The sequence below is a fragment of the Xyrauchen texanus genome, chromosome 47 (assembly GCF_025860055.1).
Source record: "Xyrauchen texanus isolate HMW12.3.18 chromosome 47, RBS_HiC_50CHRs, whole genome shotgun sequence".
Lineage (NCBI taxonomy): Eukaryota > Metazoa > Chordata > Actinopteri > Cypriniformes > Catostomidae > Xyrauchen > Xyrauchen texanus.
The window spans coordinates 7,910,473-7,938,440 of NC_068322.1; the positions used below are offsets into that span (position 1 = coordinate 7,910,473).

A 27,968-nucleotide genomic window follows, 5' to 3' on the forward strand; every position below is an offset into this window, starting at 1 on the left:
AGCAAGAATGACGAAAGGGTCATTGTGCATTTTGTACATCGAGAACAAACACAGAGATTTAATATAATTAATATAGCGTAGTAGGTTTTTCTAAATTATTTATTTATTTAATTGAAGCATTTCTATTAACTCTTCATAGCAGTATGTAGAGTTAATAGAAAGGCTTAAATTAATAAATAATAGACTAATTGCCAAACGTTTTTTTAAGATTTACTAAATATTATAAGTTTTACACTTTAGTTCTAATAATAATAATAATAATAATAATAATAATATATATATATATATATATATATATATATATATATATATATATATATATGTATGTATGTGTGTGTGTGTGTGTGTGTGTGTGTGTGTGTGTTAATTAGTTATGTAGGGCCAATTAAATAGTTTCAAGCTCACACACGCAGATCACTCCTTAAAAAAAAAAAAAAAACAATTTCAGACTCGATATTTTTATGTGGTGATCGATATTCTTGATACCACATCAGTATCGGAAGTATCGATACTTTAATATCGGTCCGCCCATCCTTACTTCTCAGCACAATTGTACAGAGTGGTTATCTGAGTTACCATAGACTCTGTCAGGTTGAACCAGTCTGGCCATTCTCTGCTGACCTCTCTTATCAAGGCGTTTACATTAACAGAACTGCTGCTCACTGGGTGTTTTTTTGTTTTTGGCACCATTCTGAGTAAATTCTAGAGACTGTGTTGTGTGAAAATCCCAGGAGATCAGCAGTTACAGAAATACTCAAACCAGTCCATCTGGCACCAACAATCATGCCATGGTCCAAATCACTTAGATCACAGTTTTCCACCTTTTGATGGTTGACATGAACATTAACTGAAGCTCCTGACCTGTATCTGCATGATTTTATGCACTGCACTGCTGCCACACAATTGGCTGATTAGATAATCGCACGGATGATTGTTGGTGCCAGATGGGCTGATTTGAATATTTCTGTAACTGATGATCTCCTGGGATTTTCACACACAACAGTCTCTAGAGTTTACTGGTGCCAGAAACTAAAAACATCCAGTGAGTGGCAGTTCTGCAGACGGAAACCCCTTGTTGATGATAGCGGTCAACAGAGAATGGTCAGACTGGTTCGGCTGACAGAAAGACTCCTGTAACTCAGATAACCCCTCTGTAAAATTGTAGTGAGCAGAATAACATCTCACAATCCACAACATTTCAAACCTTGAGGCAGATGTGCCACAACAGTAGAAGACCGTGGCATGGGGTGTGTGGTCATGTGTCGGCGGAGGGAGACCTGAAAAGGCTCACCAGAGTGTCAGAGAGAGGTGAGAGTGACCAGCAAGTACAACCGTCACAAACTGAGAGAGTGCATTCATTTATTTATAAACTATTTACTTGTTTTGACGGTTACCGTCGATTGTGTGTGTGTGAAGCTGCTTCGTTGTCTCCTGACTCCATTGCCCATGAACTAAGATCCTTTCATAAAGTTTTACTTTTGTCAGCCAATAACGGAAAGCTGAGGCTGCAGTTGGCATAGTTTCAACAAAATTGGACAGTTGAACACTGGAAAAACATAGGTCTGATGAACCTCAAACCTGCTGATGTAAACAAATGGTGGCCCACTGCAGCCTCAGCTTTCAGCTCTTGGCTGATAGAAGTGGAACCCGACCTGTTCTTCTGCTCTTGTAGACATCCGCCTCAAGGTTCAACATGTGCTATACATCATCATTCTGGTTTAACTCCCCCTAGGATTCTTCTGAATCTCAACTGACATATTTTGTGGCATGCCACCCCTCATTGTTGTGAGCTGACATTGGGATTTATCTTCTGCTGTCATCACCTGCCTTTTGGAATTCAGCAGCTGCTGCCACCAGGTTTATTGGTTTACATGAAAGAGACAGATTCAACTGACGGCACATTGTTTATTATTTAATATACACGACAATATAGAGATATTAAACATCAACTATTGGGATGCAGTTTGCAGAGACCAAGAGAGAAAGAAACAATAAAGAATGATAGATATAATGAGAAATGTATCCCTTCATGATGGGATCGCAAATATGATGTCAATGAAAAAGTGAATAATAAAATGTAGTTTAAAATTAGAGTTATTTTACATTCTAATGTCGTCCTCATAGGGACACGGGGAGGTATATTCTCTCTCTCACACACACACACGTATGTTAAGTAGCACCATGTTAACTGTGAATTATTAGTGACTGTAAATCTAACATATATCCCCTCAACATAATTTTTTTTATGAATGCGTACAGTTGTAATTAAGGAATCTGCAAGATTAAAATAGAAGCAAACAAATAATGCCAACAAACGAATGAAAATATTCCCAGTTGGTCTTTGTACAATCTACCAAGGGGGCGTCTACCAATGATGCTTGCCTCTTATTGGTCATCTGTGGACTACATACTGAATATTTAAATTCCATTTACATATTCATACTCTATATGATATATTGTACTCATAACTATTGATAGTCAAATACTTTCAAAAATATTATTCAGGTTTATAAATGGCAAAATACTTAAAATGTTATTTTTTTCAGTGATGATCAAGACGGTTTCTCTGTGCTTTGCTTTGTTTAGTCTCATGAACCATTACATAGTAGTCTCTCATATTCAGCTACATTCTATGGAGATTTTCAATATTTCTTAAAGACTATAATCATGCCCATCAAGATATTAACTCACAAAATAAACTGAAGAACTAAAGCTTAATTCATCACTTCACATGCATCCTGATTTAAGGCCTTGAACGAAAGAAAGGAAGGAAATAAATATAAACCAAAAAAAGACATGAACACAGGGGGAAATAACTAAGAAAAATGTTAAGAAGAGGAAAACAGAAAAGAGAATTAGTAAAGAAGAAAAAAGAGAAAGAAAAATGTAAACACTCACTCAACAAATTTAAACAAGGCTTTTAAATCTTTTAACCTTTTAGCACATGACCTTAAAGCAATCTTTACAATACTTCTGTGCAAATCCACAAGACCATATACATGAAAACACATTTAGAGTGCCTACTGAATTACGAAGCTAAAGGAATTATATGCCTCAACAGTGATTTGGTCTTTTTTTAAATGTCCCATAGCAACACTTTCCCAACATCTTTAATACATAGTACTTTTATAACAATAAAAAATAAACCCAATCTAATATGGTTAACATATAATCTAACATATACAGTAATCAGATTTTGCTAAATGGGTCAATATATCAATATGCAATATATATATATATATATATATATATATATATATATATATATATATATATATATACATTGGCGACCAAAAGTTTGGAACAATGTACAGATTTTGCTGTTTCGGAAGGAAATTGGTACTTTAATTTGCCAAAGTGGCATTCAACTGATCACAAAGCACAGACAGGACATTACTGATGTAAATAACAACACCATCACTATTTGAAAAAAGATCTGATCAAATCTAGACAGACTCCATTTCCAGCAGCCATCACTCCAACACCTTATCCTTGAGTAATCATGCTAACTTGCTAATTTGGAAAGATCACTTGCCATTATATCAAACACAGTTGAAAGATATTTGGTTCATTAAATGAAGCTTAACATTGTCTTTGTGTTTGTTTTTGAGTTGCCACCATATGCAACAGACTGGCATGTCTTAAAAATGGCAAAAAAAAGAAACAGCATTCTCTAGAAACGCATCAGTCAATCATTGTTAATCATTATCATTGAGGAATGAAGGTTTATACAATGCTTGAAATTGCCAAAGAAACTGAAGATTTCATACAAAGGTGTACTATACAGTCTTCAAAGACAAAGCACAACTGGCTCTAACAAGAACAGAATGAGATGTGGAAGTCCAGATGTACAACTAAACAAGAGGATAAGTACATCAGAGTCTCTAGTTTGAGAAAGAGACACCTCACATGTCTTCAGCTGACAGCTTCAACACCAGTTTCATGTACAACAGTAAAGAGAAGACTCAGGGGTGCAGGCCTTATGGGAAGAATTGCAAAGAAAAAGCCACTTTTGAAACAGAAAAACAAAATGAAAAGGTTAGAGTGGGCAAAGAAACAGACATTGGACAACATATAATTGGAAAAGTGTGTTATGGATCTTAACCCCACTGAGCTTTTGTGGGATCAGCTGGAATGTAAGGTGTGTGAGAAGTGCCCGACAAGACAGACACATCTATGACAAGTGCTGCAGGAAGTGTGGGGTGAAATGTCACCGAGTGTCTGGACAAAATGACAGAATGCCAAAGATCTGCAAAGCTGTTATTGCTGCACATGGAGGATTTTTTAATGAGAACTCTTTGAAGTAGTTTAAGAAGTTCTGATCACTTTTTCCCAATTGTAATAGTAATTTTTCACATTATTAATGTCCTGACTACACATTTAGGTCAGTTGAATGACACTTTGGCAAAGAAAATATCCAATTTCTTTCCATAAGAGCAAAATCTGTACATTATTCAAACATTTTTGCTGCCAGTGTGTGTATATATATATATATATAAATATATATTGGATATTGATGTGTGATTGATGATTTGTTTATAATATGAACTTTTATCTTTCTTTATATATGTATATATTTTTCTCTCTATTCCACAATAAACTCTTGAACTGATTGACTTCCATCATAAACATGATCAATGTGCAAAGATGAACATGTGCAAAAATGTATAAATCTGTAAACTGGAGAAAATTCTCCAGACATACTTGAAAAAGACACCAAACCGATTGGACATCACACATTCATAAATCACTAGCATAAAGAGCTCAAATTAATACACACTGGTATCATGAATGCTTGCTTTGATACCTCTGATATCTCTCCTTTGATGTAGACATAAGGAGGTAATGATAGACATGGCAATGATGTTATCAGGATGGGAACAATGCTGGCAGCAGGCCAGATATTTTCTCTGGAGGCAGTTGAGGCCACTTGTTGAACAGTTCCAGTTCAAAAACACACAAGCAAGCACAAAAGCTCACAGATCACTAACAGAGAGCAATTTCTCAACACATTCAAAACTCTCCTTCCATCCCCTGCAGAGTCTAAAGTACCCAGAGCTCAAATGTAAGGCAAAACTATGACAAGACCATGTTCCACAACCTAGTGAGCTGCCATGCTACCTACTGCTTGTATAGGCAGCTGTATTCTAGGGGGCTGTTCATACCGAACACTTGTTCCGTCCATTGGTGCTGTTCCATTTTCAATGGATTTGCTATGTAAACAAGCACTAGGCAGACGTCTTTGACCATTGTGCAGGTGAACAAAATTTTTTTAGATGGTATGTCAAGCGAAGCCACACTAGCTGATTTTTCCAGTGATTTTCAGGTGTGAGCATAATTTACATAATCGCCAGCCAGGCGTAGAGACGGCACGTGGAATGCCGTCTACGTGTGGGAAACTTCTTTCACAATCATAGCAATGCATTCTGCAATTGTCTTCTCAGCCAAGGACACATGTGATGCTGCCTTAGAATGTGGCTAAAGCAAGGTGTTGGTAGCATGCATATGATGCCTTAAAATACTGCCTCTGTAGGCAGCTCACTAGGGTTTGGAACAGAGAACATGTTTTAACTTGATCAGCCATCTTGAATAAATGGGAGAACAGGGAAGAGGCGAGAGAACAAAAGGCGAGAGGTAAAGATGCCACTTTGTAGTTTTCGGGGTGGAGGCAAGAAATGATTTTTAGCACCAGAGGAAGTTCGGAGAGACAAGGATGATCCATTTGAAGGAAGCACTTTGACAGACATGGAATTGAAAGGGAGGGATTTTCACATTATCAAAAGTCAGCAATAAGTATGGAGAGTTCACAGCTCTCAGCATGCATATTGAGAGTCTGAATATGGGGCAACGTTGTCTATTTTCTAAACAGTATGAACAAGTCATTGTTACGAGAGATGTCAGTTTTTTGGTGAAATATAAGAGAGAGTCTTGAAGTTCATTTTCTGCATATCAGCAGTAAAATTTTAATTGTGGATGTATTGGCTATGATAGTATGGAAGATTTGTGGCATTTCTTCATGTGTAACAGACCAGCCGTACTTCAATTTGTAGGCCTGAAACATGCTCTACACAAGAACACAATCGCTTCTACCACAAGCTCAATTTTTGTGCATTGTTGCATTGCAAAATGTATCAGGTGGTAATTCTTAGGGTGCCTACACACTAGAGTTTACACAGCGTCAGAGAACGCTACGAATGAATTGATTTCAATGGGGATGGTGCGTCAGAAGAACGGAGAGGGAAAACGCAAGGGTTTTTTGACAGTGAAAACTCCATCATGCGACCAAAAGTTGAAAGCATGCGTTGACCTAGGAAAATCTTGGAAAGGTGGGAATAGCTGCGCTATGAAATAAAAAAAAAGAAAGGCGGACAAACTCAAACATGCGTCAAACACTCCGTCTGAGCTTTCCCTAGTGTGTAGGCACCCTTACCGCAATTCATTCTCAGGGTTGCCACAAGGGACACTACTGTTATCCATGGTGGACCACCAGTTTAAAGAATGAGTTTAAGTCGACATTGTCTCTGGCACAGCAACGCAAGAGCGCACGCAATTATGTTCAATGACAACAATTTGGCCAAACTTTCGCATCTACGTTAATGTACTCACAAAATGTATGTTTCCGGCATACGATTTTGGTTTCGGTTCATGTAAAGCAGCTTCTCATTTATGGAGCCTTATTAGAATTTGTGATTCTGGATGTTTCAGGGGTACATCACAGCTAACAGATGCAAAAGCAAGTTACCCACGACTGGGGTTTGGGTTTATCTCAACTGTGGTAGCTGGCAACAGCTGTTTGTTTCTGAGAAAGTCTCTGAAGTTCCTCCCTGATCGCCTTTATGAGGGAGGCGGAGGAGTGAGGGGGTAGAGAATGCTCCTCAGGGGCAATGTACCCAGCGGTAGAGGGTTCCAGGTGGGCCTGGGGTGTCGATGGATCCTGGAGGGCTGTCCTGGGCATCTGGAATACAGGTGAGGAATACTCTGGGAATGTCAAAATCTGTGAGATATAGAGAGAAAGAATTCATGAAATTAAAAACTCAGGAAATGTTCTATAACTAAATTTAAAGGTATAGATAATAAATATATATATATATAAGTACTTTTTTAAACTGTGTGACACAGTTGCATTTGCATTTTCAACATGTGAAAACTGACGCACGTGAGACTGCCGACAGAGCATATATATATATATATATATATATATATATATATAAAGAGAGAGAGAGAGAGAGAGAGATGGAGACCACTGGGATTAATGTTTGACTCACAGCATCTCTGTTGGACCCTGGTCTAGAGATCTCTTCATCTGAGCGGTACTGGGCCCAGCTTGATCCTGACGGTCCCGATACACTACGGCCAACACCAGGATACAGTCCAATTCGACTTGACAAACCCACCTGTGTTAGCTGATGCAACTGTGCACCTGCACACACAACACTTTGCTATTATCTAGAATAAACTGCACTTAAACGCATGTGAAATAAACTCAAAAGCCCTTAACCTGTGCTGCCCCCTAAAGGTCGTGGCCTAGAAGACAATGGAAGCTCCTCTCCATACTGCTCCCTGCTGGAATACCCAGGATCTGACTGCATCTCTCCTGACGCAAGATACCCAGAGCTGTGCGCCTGCCTGTCAATTTATACAGACAATCTGCTGAGTAAATATTACATCTGACACTTAATCAATTAGTAATGATTATACAGCCATTCTACTCCTAATAAGCACTTGCATGATATGAATAACAGAATTGACACTGCAATATGATCAACACAAAAGTCTGTCAAACTTGTAGACAAAATGGGACATGGCTGCATGTTTTTCAGTATTTAAAGGTGCACTCACTCATTTTTTATATATATTAGTAATTCTGAAACATATGTATAAAATTGTGACCACTCACATGAGATGAAGACTCCAGTTATATCAGTAACCTTATTAAAGCACTTTAAATCTACACGGAGAGGGTCAGCATGCCCTCATGGGGGCTGCCATGTTGAGATCAAATGACCAGCTGAATACTACTGGCTGAATCTCTGTAACCAAACTTTTATTGGACACTTTCACCCTTAGATTCAATTAATCATGGCTGACTATGAATACTGAATTTCTACAACGTCATCTGCAACTGAAAACTATTGATTTTAAATGATGCTGTATCCAAGCCACTAGTTGTCACTGTAAGATGACACAAACAAAAAAGTTACTGAGCGTACCTTTGGAAGGTTCTGTACTAGTTCATCAATTTACATTTAAAAGTGAATTCATAAATAAAACTTTTTTTCCCACAACACATTCCAGAATCCATCTCACCTCTGAAGCAAACCTTGAACTGACATGGGAGACAGTCCTAACTCGGCATACCTCTATAAGTTAGGGAGAGAAATTCCACACTGTTTAACTACAGTAACTACATACTGAATGTGTATGAAACTGACACAGCTCAAAATAAAGTAACTCACCGCTGAGAAAGGACTGTGTGCAGGGGCAGCGGGAGAAGACGAACAACCCCACTGGCGTGAGGGCCGTGAGGACGGGCTAGAAGGTAGACCAGGGCTGACTTCTCCAACTCCAGTGACTGCAGTAACTCCTGTGAACGTCAAAGGGGCGTTGCTTCCTTGAGAAGAGGGCGAAACAAGCGCAAAGGCATCATCCAATAAGGAGTGCATCTGCTGCCGGGCTTCTTCGATGGTTGGATGAGGTGGGACGTAAGTGGGTGGGGCAGGTGCGGGGCCAGAAGGCGGAGATCCAGGGTCTAAAAACACTTCATCGGTGGGGGAGGGGCTACCTGCATCTGGGAGCTGGTCTGCATCAGACTATCAGAAGAAAAACAGAAGTTTTGATTAGTTTGTGTTTTAGTTTGATGAAAGCATGCGTGCATGTGTGTGTCCTACCACATATGCTACATTGTTGACCCCTGGGTACTTCCTGTATGTGGCGTCCCCATCTGAAATGAGGCAATCTTTGTCTCTTAGATTTCCGCTACCACCCAGATTCTGTCTCTGACTATGTCTGGGAGAGTGTCGACCTCTGGACCTACACACACAAACAAACATTAAAAAAACATGATCCTAAACAAAATCTATTCACTTTCCTTCCAAAGCTTAAAGTTGCTATTATATGAATTGATTAGCAACATTTTCTTACCTGTTTTGACATAATCCCTATTTAAACAGGAGGTAGGACATATCAAATGGCTTGACCCTTTTTTATTCAGCCAATAGCCTTTAGTTTTCATCACAGCATTACAAAGCCTTGCCATGGCGAAAATGAATAAATTACAACCAATTCCTTCCTAACCATATCGATGTTAACACAACATGATTTGCTACTTGCTATTACTAGCCAGGATACGCTGTTGTGGAGTCCTCGCCTGTGGACGGAGGGGTCACTGCTGGCCGATGAGAGCCAGAGGAACCGCTGCCGTCCGCAGAGAAAGGGAGGAGTGGTTCCATCCAACAGGGGTAGGAGGGCTCGCTGCCATCCACCGAGGGAGGAGCGAGCTGTCGTCCGCCAGAGGGGAGGAGCGGTTGAGGACCGGGCGACAGCGTGTCCGAGAAACGGTGGGCACTTTTCTCTCTCTCTCGCCTCTCTCTGTATGTCTCTCGCTCACCCTTTCCCACCAGTTGACAGAACGGCCGGAAGAGCAGCCTCCAGAGATGAGGGAGGGGGAATAGGTCAGTCAAGGGGCGCCCTGGCCTGAATCGGGTGGGGAGGAGTGTTATGTGGAGGAGGGTGTGGCCAGCCGGTGCTGAATCAGCTGATCAGCAGGAGAGCGAGATAAGGGGGAGCCGGAGATGACAGCTCAAGAGAGACGTACGCTGCCGCACTGCATGTGTGTCTGTGTTCCTTTATGTTATATGTTGTTTTAAGTTAATTTATATCATTAAACTTTACGTTTATTGTTCAGCTGATTCCCGCCTCCTCCTTGCTGACCTTTAACTGTTACAACAAACTAATATCAAACTTTTGGAGAACAAAACAAGTTTATTGTCCTGACCTCTTGCGGTGCTCTCCACATGATGAGTGTGTGTGTTCTCCTGGGTGCAAAATCTTGTGTATCTGCTCCTGAGCTTGTTGATACACTCGCTGCTGCTCGGAGCTGTCGCCAAATGCAGCCATGATGTCCTCCATGGAAGGGAATTCATAGTGGCCCTTCCTCTTGGCACGCAGGCGAATTTTATTACGATGATGTTCTATCTCAGATTTATGCCTCAAGGACACCTGGATCTACATCAATGCACATACAGTTTGGAATAAAGGAAATAAGTCATACATGTTTTCTAAAAGACAACAAGAAATCAGAACTTACCCTATTTACTTTCTTAATAAATCTTCTTATTGTGCATGACAAATGTTTTATTTCAAAAACATCTTTCACCAAATTAATAGTTCACTTCTGAAATAACTTTTTTCTTCTAACTTAACAAAGGCCATATAGAGATAGTTCACCCAAAAACAAAAATTATGTCATTATTTATTCACTCTCATGTTGTTCCGAACCCATGTAACTTTCATTATCCAGTGGACCACAAAGAGAGATGTTAAACAGAATGAAAGTCTCATGGATGTTCATTCACTTTCATTGTATGAAAAAAAGATGCAAAGAAAGTGAATGGTGACTGAGGTGAGTAAATTAATTTTCATTCAAATCCTAATGGATAAAAATTAAGTCCTGATATATATTCTGTTTTACTTTAAAATGTCTCATATTATGGAAATTATATGCATCTTGAATGCCATTTAAAGTTGTGTGTATGTTTTTATAGTATATTATTCGAGCACTGGGTATAAGCACTGGGTAAGCCTGTTATTTATACACTGATTTTGTGTATATAAAGAGGAGTTAACTGACCTCAGAGTTGACCTTTGTTTCTTCAGGCATCTTCTCCGCTAGGTTGGGACTCAGGGCTTGGTTATGTGAATGAGGGGATGGGCTCGGCATGGGCTGCATGGCTATAAGCTGAATCTTATTGGACACTTTGCGTGTTCCATCGGATGAGCCTCTGGAGAGACGGTCCACATGCTCAAATATGGATGAGGAGGACAACTGCTCATCTGCACCACTGCCAGGATGACCACCTGAAGATCAAGGCCAGATGTCAAAGGTCATGCATTTGCAAACAAATAAATGCAAGGACAATCAATTTGATTGTTGATAAAGCTTACCAAGTTTGTTTTTTGCTGGCAACCAATGGAATAAGTGGGGGAGAGAGAGATAAGGAGATTAAATTCAAATCAGTTCTAATCAAATCAATTACATTTTTATTTGTAGAGCATCTTTATTTCTTTTCACATCACAAATCATTCCAAAGCAACTTTTTCTAACATATATTACACACATAAGGTGTATTTGGATCCTTTTAAAGTAAGAAAGGTCTTAAATATTGATCTGTTTCTCACCCACACCAATCATATAACTTTTGAAGACATGGATTTAAAGGAATGTTCCGGGTTCAATACAAGTTAAGCTCAATCGACAGCATAATGTTGATTAGTACAAAGAATAATTTTTAATCGTCCCTCCTTTTAAAAAAAAAAAAGCAGAATTCAAAATTAACTCACAAATTGTAATTTTACAGTTTGTAATTTAAATTGTATATTTTACAGTTGTTTAAGTGTTTGTTAACATTACATCATCATGGTAACGAAGTTGTAATATTGGCTATAGTTTTACACAGAAAATGATAGTAAGAGCATGTGCTATACGGACAGCTTTGGCTGTTCAGTGTGGCCCCGTCTCACTGTTTTTTCAGTGTCTCATGCAGAAGCATCACATTTTTTAGATGCCGTATCAAGTTAAAAAGAACTTCATCTGTTAAAAACATGTCTTGAGACAGTCTGTTCTTTTTGTGGGGCTGCATCTTTTTTTAAGCACAAGGACAGATTCGGTGTGAATTGTCCCTTAAGAGTTAATTATGGTAGTTATATACAGCAAAATCTGCATCTTTGTTCCCAACTCTTTCTATGATTAGTGTGTGTGTTGGTGTTGTATGGTACCATGTTTGCTCTTGCGATGTTGGGGTTTACTGTCACTTGGTGTCACTGCAGGTCTGGTGCTCTCCTCGGCTGATTCTCTGCCACTGGATGCTTCACTTCCTAATGAATCTCCATCAGACGGAGACAATCTGAAACACACACAAGTACTTTAATTAAAAAAAAATCTTATATCCCTGCTTGCACAATCCAAAACACAACACATGATCACAGAAAGACCCCTACCTGCCCCTCCTCCGTGCTGCGCGTGATGCTTTTGTGGACGAGCTCTTTGATTTGGGTGTGTTCAATTCCCCGCCCTCGGAGGGCGTGGCTTCTTTAACAGAAGGCGGTAGAGGGGCGGGCTCTTGAATTACCATGATGTCATCCTTACTGTGCTGGCCCAGGTGAAGCTTAGCAAAATCAAAGCCTTTTACGCTTGGAGGCTGCAGCTACACAAACAAACAGTAAATGCATCGTTCTGAGAAACGGTGCCATTTGTGTCTGAAATTGTTTTCTATTTGTATATACCATAACCATATATATGTATTTTTATCTGTCAAGAAGAAGTCATATTTTCACAACAAGTAACACCATCTATGCAAAAATTAAATCATCAAATATAGTTTTTCCAATGAGTGTTCGACAGACAGCACAAGCTCCAGAAATAGGATAAAGCCTATTTTTCAAATAGCTGAATATGACACAAAATTTCTCATAGCATATTTATTTAATTTGCAAAAGCTATTTTCTCCAAATAATATCATTTATACTCCCAAGCCTTGTCTGTTTAGTTTCCTGTGTGTGCCAGGCACCCACGCATCCATCAAAGCTCAGAAAAAGAATATGACCCAAATATGATCCAATCGCAAAAATTACACAACGCTTTAAATGGCTGTTCCAAAGCAGTCCACTTTTTGAAAATGCCCTTGACACAGGTGAGTAAAATGAGCACATGCAGACACAAGCCTCCTTTACATGTAGTGTCTATGAGTGAGCACCTTCTGTCTCTGCTGGATGGTGCTCATGGTGTCTGGCTGGAACTCCAGCTTCTCTGAGCGGCAGAGCTTCCAGTAGAGGATGATGATGATGAGGATGACCACCAGCACTGGAACCACAACCCCCACGATCAGCCAAACATTACTAGGCTGAGTCTCAGAGGGTGGCAGAGCAAGCTTTTCCACCGCTAAAGCAGAGTGACATAAAATAATATGACTCAGGTAAGACAACAAAGCCCATTTTTTGCTTTAATCTTGTAGAAAGTGTCAAGACTTGTCAAAAGAGAGTTCTGTTTTGCTGGCTAGAGTGTAGATGTCGACAAATCGTGGATTTTGCCGATACCAACAACTCAGGTGGTGGGAAAGGCTGATAACTGATTAATCAGCCGATGGTTTTTAAAATTAGAATATAAAAAAAAATCTTATACTTTCCTTACTATGACGGGCACAGACAAAGTTTCCTAAATGAATAAACCCTCAGATGCAGTTTATTATTCAACTAAAATCCGAATGGGGTAACCTGTGGTGCATCTTATCACGTGGCTTGTTGAGCGCAATGCTGCGAAGACATAACGCATGTGGAGGCTTCACGCCATCCACTGTGGCATCCACGCCCAACTCACCACGCACCCCACCGAGAACGAACCACATGGTTACCCCATGTGACTCTACCTTCCCTAGCAACCAGGCCAATTTGGTTGCTTAGGAGACGTGGCTGGAGTCACTCAGCACACCATGGGATTCGAACTAGCGAACTCCAGGGGTGGTAGCCAGAATATTTACCACTTATCTACCCAGGCCTCGCTCCCTTTACCTTTTGACCTGTTAATGAGATCAACCATTGGTTGTCTTGCGATCGACGTAATGAGCACTCCTGCTATACAGCATGTACACATGTATGTATAACTGAATTCAACTCACGTGTAGCCAGAATTCCATGTACCCGGTAGCCCAGTACAATAGCAGCTCTCTGAAGGTTGAGCCTATTGAGCATGGCCGCAGTGACCTGAGCTGGCAGTCTCTCTGACCCCGCCTCCACAAAATACACCATCTCCAGAGGGTACTCCGGCCCATCCATACGAGATGTCCGCACGATCTGAGACACACCATCAGGGGGATCCATTTACACAAGAGGGTATATGGGAAGGACAGACAAATTATGGAAATGTTCTACCTGTACACTGTTGTTGCCAATAATAGTGGCTCTTCTCCATCGTCGATTGCCAGTCCCATGTCCAACTCCTTCTCCAACCAGCAGGGCCAATCGCCTCTCCATCTTGGCCTGAAAGGTCCTTTCATTCACGCGCTGATCCAACACACCCAGCAACACTAGAGAAAAGAAGGATCATCAGAAACATGTTCTGTCATTAAAGCTACCATTGTCTGGGAAGCTGTTTTTTTATTTTTTATTGTAGCTTGTCAAGCTAAAGGTTTCTAATAATTTAAAGGAAAAATGTACCCAAAAATGAAAACTCTCTCATTTACTCACCCTCATGCCATCCCAGATGTGTTTGACATTCCTTCTTTTGCAGAACACACACAGAACAAGAATATTTCAGCTCTGTAGGTTCATACAATGGAAGTGAATGGTGACTAACATTTTAAGCTCCAAAAAGCACATAACGGCACCATAAAAGTAATCCATATGACTCCAGTGGTTTAATCCATGTCTTCTGAAGTGATCAAATTGGTTTTGTGTGAAAACAGACCAAAATATGACTCCTTTTTTACTATAAATCTTGACATCAGCAGTCTCCTTGGCGATCATAATTTCAAGCTCGATTACACTTCCTAGTGGCTTCTAGCACTCTGCGCATGTGTCAAGCATTAGGAAGTGTAATCGAGCTTGAAATCATGATTGTGCATTAAGACTGCATTGGAAAGATGTACAGTGATAAAGGAGTTATATTTTGGTCTGTTTACACCTATCATATTGCTTCTGAAGACATGGATTAAAATACTGGAGTCGTATGGATTCATTTAATGCTGACTTTATGTGCTTTTTGGAGCTTCAAAGTTTTGGTCACCATTTACTTGAATTGTATGGACCAACATAGATGAGATATTCCTCTAAAAATCTTTGTGTTCTGCAGAAGAAAGAAAGTCATGCACATGTGATGGCATGAGGGTGAGTAAATAGATTTTTTTATTTTTGGGTGAACTATTCTTTTTAAGTAGTTCAACTACATTCAAGCTACCCTTTTGAAAAAGTAGTTAGCTAGAAATACATACTAATCTGTGAATACATTTTTTTGAAACCAGGTTCATTTAAACGAACCATCTGAATAAACTGACTTACTTAAATCAATCAGACTTTCCAAAACTGCATTTGAGAGAGAGTGAATATTTTGGGTAAACACATTTTATTATCTCAATACACTCGGTTGTAAAGTTGCATATGCAATACAACATTACAAAGATAATCTTTAATTGTCTTTTATTGCAAATAGACATTGATACTCCTTAGACATGTAGCTTTTTACTGAAAAACCTTCACTAGAGTTCCTTTCAAACTGAAAACCTTTTATTTTTTAGTTCCTAGTGTCGCTACCACTTAGTTACACCTCAAAACTGTCTAAAAGCTACACTTAAACACAGATCACCAACCTGTTTTCACCCAGGATGCACGTAACAGATGGGACACATTCAGTTCGGGATAGTGAAAAGCTGCAAGACAAATATGGAAAAGATATTATGAGCAATACTAAATAATGTTTATGAGAAATTTCCCACAGACAAAGAGCCATTGTGTATACAGTATATGTCTGTTTATGTATAGACTCACGTTCAGCAATTTGCAGGGTAGGAAAACCGAGGTAGAAGCTGAACTCCACTGCGCTGAGCTGCCTCATGTGGCCACTGATATCTGATCCTGTCAGGAATCCTTGGGAATCACGCACAGCAAAGGTGATGTCCACCGGTGCCTTCTGCTGACGCTGGCCTTTAGGAAGGCTGCTAGTGATATTCACAATCTAGACAAAACAATTATACAGCATTATCATTATAACACCTAAACAAAACTGGAATATCTGAAATACATAAAATAATACATCTGAAGGAGACTGCATTTTTGTTCACAAGCCTTTAATCGTACAACAGCAGTTTGTGTTTAATTTTTAATGCACTCTTAGCTCTAAACATACATAAACCGTGAAGTTTCCATTTTCCTGCAAACGCTTGCGCACTTCCGCGTATGCCATGAGCAGCCCCTTCTCCACACGCTCACTGAAGCTGCACAGACGCACGTCCACATGACTCGGTACAAACTGTAGCACTGCAGGACATATGAGATAAACAGTTATATAACACTCATATGAGATTTTAATTTAAACATTATCAAAGTTAATTGAATGGCAGAGATGATGAATAACAATCAGCAAAAAGCTACATTCTACATAAAGTTACATTATAATTCTGAGGGATTTTAAAATAATAGATCCAAATAAAAGTTATTAATTTTTTTTTAACTCAATTTACTCTATGTACACTTTGTTTGTGGCTTATTTATTGGTGACGGTCAGTGTTTGGTTTTTCTCTCACCTGTGTGAACCTGATGTTTATAATCTGGCACTGCATATATGGGTGTGATAGATAGAATGGTGGAGGAGGAAGTGCTGTGTGCTGATTGGCGGAGAGCATTGATGACTGACACAGCAGTGTACACCAGTGGACCAGACACTGCCCGGAAGATAAAATTGGGCGGGGCCTTGAGGACCTAAATGTATTGCATAGATAAATTTCACTGATCTAAAAAATAAAATGCATGGCTGTGGTTCTTGGAATTTGGGAAAAGATGTGTTCTTTATATCCGGAATGATCTGAAATGATACTCACCTGTAGCTCTACAGATCGGTTGAACTCTCGTCTAAGAATCTCCCGCACATGAGCTTTGGCAAATGCCACTGATGAACCACTGGGCATACCTGCAGGATCACAGAAAGGTTCATGAGAGATGCTTTGACTATTTTATTTTTGAGTAGTTTACATGTCCTGTGATGACATGCTATACTTCATCTAAACTATTTTAAACCACATTTTGCTAACTCTTTTATTAATATAACTAATAATTATCATGCATGCACACTTTTATGACCATATTAATTGAGAGGCTGCATTGAATCTTTGTACCGGTACTTAATTTTGTTTTTAAAAGTTTCATTCGACACCACAGGGCCATTTAAAACGTGAAGGAAAACTAGAATTAGTGAATGCAAAATGTGACTAAAAACTTGTTAAATCATTTAAAATATACACTTTCCATAACAAATTAATTCATGATTTTTTGTTGTTTGATGTTGATTAAAAACAAGTTAATGGATGAGCTATGCCGTAAACATCTATATTTCTAAAGCGGCCATATAATATATTTGAATTTATTTATTTTGTCCCACTATTCATCTGTACTACTTCAGAAATGTGTGAAAGTTCGAAACGAGATGTTTTTGCAGCTTAGCTTCAATAAATGGTATTTTTGAACAAGGGAGGATGTGTTGAGTTCTGAAAGTTCTGATGAGTTCTGATGAGGTGTTTCTGCCTTATTTACCACCAGAAATCTAGCAAACATTTTTTATATTTGCAATTTTTTTATTATTTAGGGTAAATTTATAACGTTATATTATATTACCCTGAAATTACTTTTAAAAAACGAGTTACCACAGATGCGATGAGGTTTTTAATACAGCTGCTGAGAGAGTAAATTTGCCACCTTCACGTTGTTGAAATCCACCGTTCTCTTTTTTTCTTAATTTGAAAGTTGTGGAAACGTAATAGAGGCATTTTTATTTTGATGTTGGTGAAAAGTGTAACCAAAAAGTAGTTTGCATTCCTTTACTTTTGCTTTCCAAAACCCTGTAGTGTGAAAAGCATCCATGAACTCTTTTATTTCAAAAGGAAAATTTATTTCTCATTATACTATGATCCCTTTAGAGTTTTATCAGAATTAAGAACTGATAGTTAGAGAGTCCCCTCTATTTCATGAAATGAAACTGCTTTGTTGTCTTACCCACTCTGACAAGGTACATGTCTGGTTTGGTGATGTTGCAAACATACTGTCGGGGTGCAATGGACAGAGGAATTCTGGGGGTTGTAGAGCTTGGACTTTTGGTGGAGAGGCTGGTGGGGCTCATGGTAGTCGTGGTTTTAACTGTAGTTGTAGTTCTGGCAGTAGTACGTGGTTTTGTAGCAGTTGGGGGCTTCAGTGTGACAGCTTGTATTACTGGACCCTCTGAGGTGCCAGGTGGAGGCGGGGAGGTCGGCACTGGGCGGGTTTTACCCACATGAGTGGGTATGGAAGGAACACCTTTCTCAGGTGTCAAGCGGACTTCAGGGGGTCGTTGGGTATCGGTGGAAGTTGTTGATGGGGGCTTAGTAGGTTTTTGGGGTGTAGTTGGGGTAACTGGTGGACCGGGTTGAGGAGTAGTATGATCCGGGACTTTTCCCAAAGTGGCAGTGGGTGTGTGTGTGGCTCCCACAGTAGTGTGGGTTGGGGTAATGTGAGGGTGGGCGTGATGCGTCCTATTTCTCGCAATACTAGCATTCTCTTTGGCTTGCAATGTGTTGTAGTACTCCATACTGTTCATGTCAGGAAGCAGCATTTCAGTTGGCTCAATCGGAAAAAGCTCCGCCCAATCAAAATCCAGGTCATCATTCATATCGTGTGAGTTGGCGTAGTCAGGAGCCAATGGGAGGCGAGGATCAGTGGGGTGGGCAGTCCTTAAGTCAGTCACATATTTTACTGTCCTGCTAGGTTGGAGGTCTCTAGAGGAAAGAGGCAAGATGGGACGAGAGGGGAACGCTGTGTTGTAGCTGCCTGTAGTATCATCGTAAGCATCATACGGATCGTATCCATGCGTAGGGAGGGTGGTTACCAGAGAAAACTCCTCCCCTTCGGATCCCATGAATGTAAGAGTTTCCAAATAGTCCCCAGAACCCCAATCCATCTCAGCAGAATGAACGGGATACAGGTCTTCAGGTGTCACCCGGGTGGGAGGGGCTGGAGTAGGTGGTGCTCTGTCCGCACGGATAGGAGGCATCTGACTGGGTGTTAGAAGGTCTGGTGGGCGTAACAGCAGGTGAATGCCCTGAGCCCCATCTCCTAGGTTACCCGATCCTTCGGAGCCAAGTGAAGGAGTTGTATCTATGCTGGAGGCACTGTTATGGTGATCAGAGGACATGGGATGTTTGGCACCAAATGGCGTGTGAACTGGATGACTGGTTCTTTCAGAACGTTGAGGTGATTCGGAAGATGAAGATGAAGATAAGGCAGGAGGTGAACGTGTTCTTATTGGAAGTTGATTGAGGCTTCTTCTGGACATGTTGGATGGGAGCTCCACTTAAGGAGAATAAAGGAAAAACAAGAGTGTAAGAACACAGTAGGATGGCAGAATTTGCAAACATCAGAAGGATAGATTGATAATATACTTCATCCAAATCTATCATAACACACAATGTAGGAAAAGCCCAAAGCAGACTGTAACTAACAGACCATTATTTTTACAACATCTCGACAAAAACTAGCCCCAGGAGGAGTATTAACTGACTGTAAGACCTTTTAAATCATATGAATGTTTAACACAAACCAGCAATAGTCACTATAATGTGCCCATTTGAACAATTATTGCATCATTTTAAAGAGACTGTGCCATTTGTGCCACATTTGCATCCCAATGACTTACTACTTGTATAATTAACAGGATAAATATACTGTATGTAGTCATATTATTGGATAAAACAGTTTTACTGTGTAATGCAAAATAAATGTTGCAAAAAAAAACATCATATTTAGGCAAGCAAAGACATAAAAGTCTTTCAGGCCATATGGATAAAACATAAGTAACATATTTTACAGTAAACATGAAATCATTTCATTTTGCTAACACATACATTTGCCTTGTTAAGCTAAATATTGCAACTATAAGTATTTAATAAAATCTCAAATATATACAATGTAATAAGTATATTGCTTAAGTATATGTACACTTCTATTAAGAATATGTCAGTATCAGTGGCGGCTGCTGGTCTTTCAAAGAGGGGAAGCTCATTTTCGGCCTACATTATAAACTTATTTACCCTATTTTTTGCACTAAATCAATCTTAGGTGTTGATCTGCCCTGCTGTTTAATTCTAATTTTTTCCTCGTAAGGAAGACTTTCAAATGGCTTCGCCAAAATCAGGTTAACAATATTAGCACCGTCTGCCATCGTGCGCAGTTTCACCCGTACGACGCTAGCCTAGCCTACTGTATGAATGAATGAATGAATGAAGCGAACGAACGAACGAACGAAGCGAGCGAGCGAACGCTCTAAAACAAAATATATTAAACTTGGTAAAACTGAAACAAGGAATGTGGTGTATAATTGTGTGAAATGTATTATGCAAATTGACTAGCAATTTCGCCAAACAAATATAAAGAAATAGGTTGCAGCAGTTTGTCTTTCGACTACACTTGAGAAATCTGCGATGGGACTGAGCGCGAAATAGCTTCAGTGACTTCTTATAGTACAGATTCGCTGTCAATCAAACAGATCCTCCAATCATCACGCGGAAGCCCGGAGTCCGGGCCAGCCCACTCCTCATTCACCCCCAGAGACGCTGAGCATCCGTGGGCGGGACATAATCGCAGCATTTATCCAATAACCGTCTATTTTCGAGCACTGAAAAAAACTGTTCAGAGCAGCCCCATTGAAGTCAATGGACGCTTCGGCTTCAACAGGGAAATGCACTGACGCTTCTGGGAATGTATGAGAAGTAAATCGAGTCAGCCGACCTGCTATATGTAATGTAGCTGATTCTGAACGAACTCGTCTTCGAGATGAACGTGTTCTAACGCATTTTAGTCAATAAATTGTTTACACAATAGTACATATTTGACCATTATTTTTTTGACATTATAGGGGAAGCTGAGCTTCCCTTGCAGTCTTAAAGAAATCCCCACTGGTCAGTATATGAAATTACAGTAATGGGATTTAAAAATAGGCTTAGGGTTAGAATTAGTATTAACAATAATTATTAAGACTTTTTGAGACTGTGACCCCATATTTAGGATTGGGGTAATACATTTAAGTAATAGTTCATCATTTACTCACCCTCAAGCAATCCCAGAAGTGTATGACTTTCTTTCTTCTGCTGAACACAAACAAAGATCTTTAGAAGAATATCTCAGCTTTGTAGATCCATACAATGCAATGAACAGTGGACAGAACTTTGAAGCTCCAAGAAGGACATAAAGGAAGCATAAAATTAATCCATACATCTCCAGTGGTTTAATCCATGTTTTATGCGATATGATAAGTGTGTGTGAAAAACAGATCAATATTTACGTCCATTTTTAAAACAAATTCTCCTACCTCCCCAGTAGGTGCCGATATGCAAGATAAGAGTGATAATTGCAAAAAAAAGAAGAAAGTGAATGTGGAGATTGATAGTAAAAAAGGACTTAAAAATATATCTGTTTCTCACCCACACCTTTCAAATAGCTTCTGACGATTTGATGGATGGATTTAACCACTGGAGTCTTATGAATTACTTTTATTCTTCCTTTATGTGCTTTTATGAGCTTCAAAGTTCTGGCCATCATTCACTTGAATCGTATGGATTTACAGAGCTGAGATATTATTCTAAAAATCGTCATTTGTGTTCAGTAGAAGAAAGTAATTAATACCCATATAGTATGGCATGAGGAGATGATCAGACATGATGGGAGAATTTTCATTTTTAGGTGAACTATTCCTTTAAGAATCAGCCAATGAAAATCCCATAATATAAATAAATATTGGGAGGGATGCACTATTAACTATGGTGGTCACAGTCTGGGTACGTTGCAATGAAAAAAATATGATTTCTTGAAAGTTAAAGAGTAGGTATAACCTTTCAAAAGAAATAAATAAAAAAACACAATTAATGAATTTTTCTGGCACAAATATCAACATTTCTTGATAACAAGTCTATTGTGGTTTAAGGACTGAAATCACAACAGCTAAGCAAAAAATCATATCAGCAAATGTGATATATGACTCTATAGCTTACTTCAACAAGCAGAGTGTCATATGGTGGCTTGTTACAAGAGTTGTCCTGTAATTAGAACACTAGGTTTGTGGGTAATGAGGCTGATTGAACGGCACAGTGTGGGAGACAATATACAGGACAGGTGAGTAACATTAGTAGGCCAGTGTGTCATGCTGACCGATGACAGAGAGAGAGGTAGACAAAGAAAGCCAACCTTGCTTATAACAAATATGGACCTTTTCAGACAAATGACCGAAAACACTAATTCTCCTCTCATGACAGAAAGAGGCGTTAAACTCCAATACTGAAGTCAAATGACTCCAAACTCAAGAATTAAGTTATTCAAACTGTTAAAAACACTTTCTGTGAAAATAGCTATCCATCTATATAGTGAGTCATAATGACAATAACTACAATTCACCTAAAATGAGATATTTCTGGAGCTGTGCACCAACCATTGGCAGACAAATGTTTTTAGTAAATGTCTGTGTGTTATGGGACATAAAAGTTTCTTCAACATGGAACGCTACATGGCTGATACAGCCGGATACTCAACTGGGCTTCATTTATATCACAGGATGCTTTTTGTCAGATTTAAGATGTATGTACACAACAAGTATAATTGTTTAAATCTATTATTTCAAAGGAATGGTATCCGTGGTAATCCCTATCTAGTAATCACAAGGAACTGTGATTAGTCTATCCTGACCAGCCCTAAGAAAGTAATAGGTACCATGTGATAACTGCTTCAGTCTGGGCAATTCTGTAACCCACACATGAATAAACATGCCAAAATATGTATAATGACTTACACAGGAGAAGAACTATTATTTTGACCCATCATACCAAAAATCCTGTTAACACACATATGGTTTACGTCTTGTGACTACACTTTTGAAACAGTGAGTATTTTGTTTACAGATTCCATTGCACAATAAGTGCCTCACTGTAACCCAAATACAGCAAATGTAGCTTTTTTCTTCCTTTATTTTAAAAGAGGGACGAGTTGGATTTATTTGTATTATTTATTTTTTGGTGATAAGCTACATGATGCCGCAAATGCTGTCGATTGAGCTTAACCCGGAATATTCCTTTAAATGTGATAAAATCACAGTAACACGTGGCCTTGTGTAACTTGTACAGGGTTCCCAGTTTATTTTACTAATGAATTTCAATGGCTTTACCCTGATCCATCCAGGCATTTGTGATTACTTGATACAGATTTTTTTTTTTTTATAATTTTGATTCAAAGTGTTTCTTTACACAAGAACAATACCTAGCTTATAAAAATATTGCAGAGCAGAGAAAAAAAAAAATATATAAATTCACTAAGAACATTTTCCATAATTTATGAGATTTTATGACTTTTCTAGGTCTGGAAAACACAATTTTATAAATGTCTTCCATGACCATGTTTATTGCTTTATAAAATGGTGACAACAGTAACATAATAACTGAGCCTTCAGTTAGAATGTGCAGCAACAGGTGTGTGTTTATTACCATTTTACAACAGTTTTGACAGCAACTCATTCAATCTGAAGTTTGAGTCGGAACTGTTTATTTTATACAAATGAGTCGTAACTGTTTATTTTATACAAATGCAACAAAATCGTTAAAAGAGTTTGGTTTCTTATACTGGTTTCTGTTTTCATTGTTGATGGGTTTTCAAGCAGGGGGATCGCCAATGGTAGTCAAGGGCCCCTGGGCACTGGCCCCATTGGCCCGGTCAGTAATCAATCCCTGCCCCTGTTCCTCTCTGGCTGGCGTGGGAGGATTCTACAGTTAGAACAATATAACAGTGGCCTCTAGAGGTGAAATAAAAAACTATCACTAACTACATTTTCATCCAAGGGTTTATTGTGACAAAAAGTGTAACGCATCAAAACGTTTACTGATATAGCTGATGGAAATGCAAATAATTGCTAAATTTCACAAGTGTGAACATAATAATCTAGTGCATAAACTCTATGTCGATACTTCGAATGAGGCGAAAAACTGGGAATGTTTCCAAACCAGTTTTTCACGTCATTTGAAGTATCGACATAGAGTTTACAATAATTTGCATTTCCATCAGCTAGAAAATAGGCATTAACGCATAAATATAGTGTCACATGACAGAATTTACCCCAATCGGTAGCCTGATGAATAGACGGCAGTCATGAAATTAGCCCACAATTAAAAAAAACATAATTTCTGTGCACAAAGTTGTTTTAAGTTAAGTTAAATTAAAAATAAATACACAATACTAGGAGAAAAGCTTCAGTTTTGCTTTTTTGGAACACTAACATATAGCCCAATCTTACTTAGCTTACTTTTGAAAAAATGCCAGTGAAATTCCGGCACCAAAACACTTTCCCGGACTTACAGTTTCATCGTACCACGTTGATGGAATGACCTTCCCAACTCAATCCGTGAAGCGGACTCACTCTCTGTCTTCAAAAAAAGACTTAAAACACATCTTTTCCATGAGCACTTAACCAGTCAATAAAAAAATACAATAATTCTTGTTGCACTTTAATCTGTTTTGAATACTGTTCTGATGCAAGTGAAACTTTGTAGTATGGCACTTTTCGTACAAATGTCTCCTTAAGATGATTTGCAAATGTTTTCCTCTTTTGTAAGTCGCTTTGGGGTAAAAGCGCCTGCCAAATGAATAAATGTAAATGTATACATATATATATATATATATATATATATATATATATATGCAAATCCCTTCATCTAGTGAATATACAGCATAAGCTATAAAAAGCTTTATTTGGTTAATACATAATATCGGGCATTGTAACAATGCAAAGTCACCGTCATTTCAAAATAAGAGTCCCCGGTGTGTTTTGGACTTGCTTATAGCTAAAAGTCCCACGTTGTGCACTAAATCAGATTTTTTTCTGATTATTATTGGGATTTCGATTGAAAAATAAACTGGACTACTCATTTGAAACTCTTGTAGCCTCTGTGTCTGTGCCTGCCATAGTATGGAAAACTAAGGCAATATTTCAACATTCTATAAATTGATTTGAAAGACTATTGGCTGATTAATTATCAGTTATCAGTCCTTTCCACCACATTGCTAGGCCTATCGGTATCAGCCAAATCCACTATTGGTCGACCTCTAATTGTTAACACCATATATGACATTGTATGAAATTGAAGGATCTGATGCATGTGTTGAAACTGTGAGCAAAACCACTCTGGGGAGGAAAACATGAAATACTATAACTCCAGTAATTAACTTCTGTCTTAGTTAACTTTCAGAGTATGCCCTATAGAGAACACAAAATTTCACAGGGGAAAGAGAGGGGAACCACATCACACACATACACATATACACTATATCAGGGTGCTACACTGTGAATGGCTCTGTGGCGTGGTCAGGCAAGGTGTTTCCATGGTGATACTGCATGTGTGTGATGCAGGAGTATGTCACATGCCGACCACTTCATCAGTATGCTATAGACATAGCACAGAGAGCTCACAGGCATTTCTCATACTGACAGAATCAGCTCACACACACACACATATATACCAATTCTACTGACACAGATTCAGGAAGAGAAAGAATAATGGTAAAAACCTAGGACAGACTGTGTCTATGAATAGCAGCAAATTATTTCAGACTAACGTCCATTTAGCTTTGATGTTACTAAATCCAATCATCAATACCAAGCATCAGATACCACAGAGCCAGAGAAAGATAGAGAGAGAGAGAGACTCCAATCCTCAACCCAATAAGCAGACTGTACCTCGGCACAGACACATGAAGATAAATGACTTTAATGGAGGGCTTGTTGCAACATTGGGCACATTTCCATCACATCAGTAATGCTCACCATGTGAGTGTATAACTCCTAATGAGCTGACATTATGCACACATAGAGTGTATGTATGGGATCAAAGGGATAGTTTTCCCAAAAACGAAAATGTTGTCAATATTTACTCAACCTAATATTTTACCAAACTTGTATGTCGTTAATTTGCCATACTCTTGCTGTGCAATGTCTAGGGTCATGGTGTTCATAGTGACCAGGCACAGTCAAGCTCCAAAATGGACAAAAAACACCTCAAAAGCAGGGTAACCAGTATAAATATCCAGATTAATGCTTAATAAAGATTTTTTTTTTTTTTTTAAATGTTAGGTTCTTCTGAAGGTATTCAATGGCTTTGTGTGAAGAACAGACCTACATTTAAGTAGTTATTAACAACTCCCTTTCAGAGAGTACTGAAACACTCTCATCCATCTGTATGGGTTGTTTGAGAACGTCTGTGTGTATCTAAGAGTGATCCATCAGTACGTGTGTGTGCGGATGTGTAACCAGTGTAAACACACAGTATTCACCCTTCTGTCAGCCAAATACAACCACAGCAGATTTCGAGGAACTGAACAATTGAAAGGGAAACTACAGATAACCCTACTGTTTGTGATCTGTAGAGACACCATGTTTAATCAGCATTTCATTTCAAGCGAACATCAGTCTAAGATTTCAAATCACAGACTTGAATTAGACTTCAAACTATTTGTGTCCCACACAAACACTTGCAGTTAACCAATAAGGGTTTCTCATAATCTGATAGTAATGCTAATATATAAAAAACAAGGTGGCCAGTGAATCATTTTATAAAATATGCATTCCTCTTCATTGCATAAAAGTAAAACAAATCACTTAACAACTCACTTTTGGTGCCCCACTGTGGACATTTCACCTGGAAAATGGAGCACAGGAGCCTATACGCCCAACAACACTTACCGCTTTGGCCACTGGGAGCAGTGATTCGAATTTCAATAAGCACAGATGATCTTAGATAAAGAAAAGTCAATCAACAGTTTCAGATTTCACTGTGAGATCAATCTGGACATAATGCTGTTATAAAAGGCAAATTGAGATATACACAAAATGCTGATATTATTTAATGCAATATTTCCTCAAAATTGCCACACACACATAAAAAATCAAAACAGAATTTTTATCTGTAGACAATGCTGTTCTTATTCTTGGAACTAACGGGAGGTGGATCTACCAAATTCGTTTATTAGCTAAGCGGGCACAGTTGTTGGCTGATGCTGATGACACTGAAAATTTACAAATATCAGCCAAATAATCAGCCTGGCAAATATATTTTGTCTCTCACTATCCCTACCACCACAAGAAGCACATACTCATCACTTGGAAGCCAATCAAACACACGCTACACCACGAATCCCTTTCAGTTGGCAGCTCTAAATGCCACACACATCATTCACACAAAGATAGACTCACTCATACAAATGCCTATTTCTCTGACGCTCAAATCATCTGTGCTGAAATAGACCTTTTGGAAAATTCTGTCACACTATAAGAAAGCCAATTCCTTTCATAAACTCTGTAACCACTCTGATAAAAATGGTAAATGGTCTGCACTTATACAGGGCCTTTTTAACGTTAACGGTATTCAAAGCGCTTTACACTGTGACACATTCACCCATTCATACACCAATGGTGGCAGAGCTGCCATGCAAGGCGCTAGCCTGCCATTGGGAGCAACTTGGGGTTCAGTGTCTTGCCCAAGAACACTTCGGTTATGTGGAGTCATGTGGGCCAAGATTCGAACCACCAATCCTGCGATTAGTGGCCGACCCGCTCTACGACCCGCTCTACCAACTGAGCCACAGCTGCCCCAAAAACATTGTAATGGTCTGAAAAGTGCCAAAATGCCCTTTAAAACAAGCCAACAGAATAGCCAGGCCAGGCTGGGAGACCAAGACCAGCTAAACATCTTAGGTTGGTTTTAGAAGATTTTCCCCTCAGCAGGGCAGTCTAGGCATATATGCATGATGAGATACCTGCCACAGGTGTTCTGGATGTCACCGTGAAGCCCACCAACATCACGGCAACGAGAAGAAGCGTGCAACATCCAAGCAGACGGCATGAGTCTCTCAGGACAATCCTTGCACCTGAGCTCTCCATTTTGCTTGTTTCTTATTCAAGACATGCCATCCGACCCTGATAAAATTTTTCCCGG

General features: G+C 39.1%; 1 protein-coding gene across 1 annotated transcript; it reads right to left on the reverse strand.

Moving 5' to 3' along the window:
- Positions 1–1,898: 1,898 nt before the first annotated feature.
- Positions 1,899–27,913, reverse strand: LOC127639091 (UPF0606 protein KIAA1549-like). The gene is given in 21 exon segments (XM_052120933.1): positions 1,899–6,994; positions 7,266–7,420; positions 7,499–7,626; positions 8,308–8,360; positions 8,457–8,810; positions 8,889–9,030; positions 9,995–10,224; positions 10,850–11,076; positions 11,164–11,178; positions 11,995–12,122; positions 12,217–12,422; positions 12,885–13,156; positions 13,890–14,064; positions 14,143–14,297; positions 15,576–15,635; positions 15,754–15,940; positions 16,112–16,242; positions 16,509–16,683; positions 16,803–16,891; positions 17,971–19,299; positions 27,790–27,913. Coding segments are annotated over 21 exon segments (4,563 nt in total). The 3' UTR covers positions 1,899–6,766.
- Between the last annotated feature and the right edge of the window lie 55 nt (positions 27,914–27,968).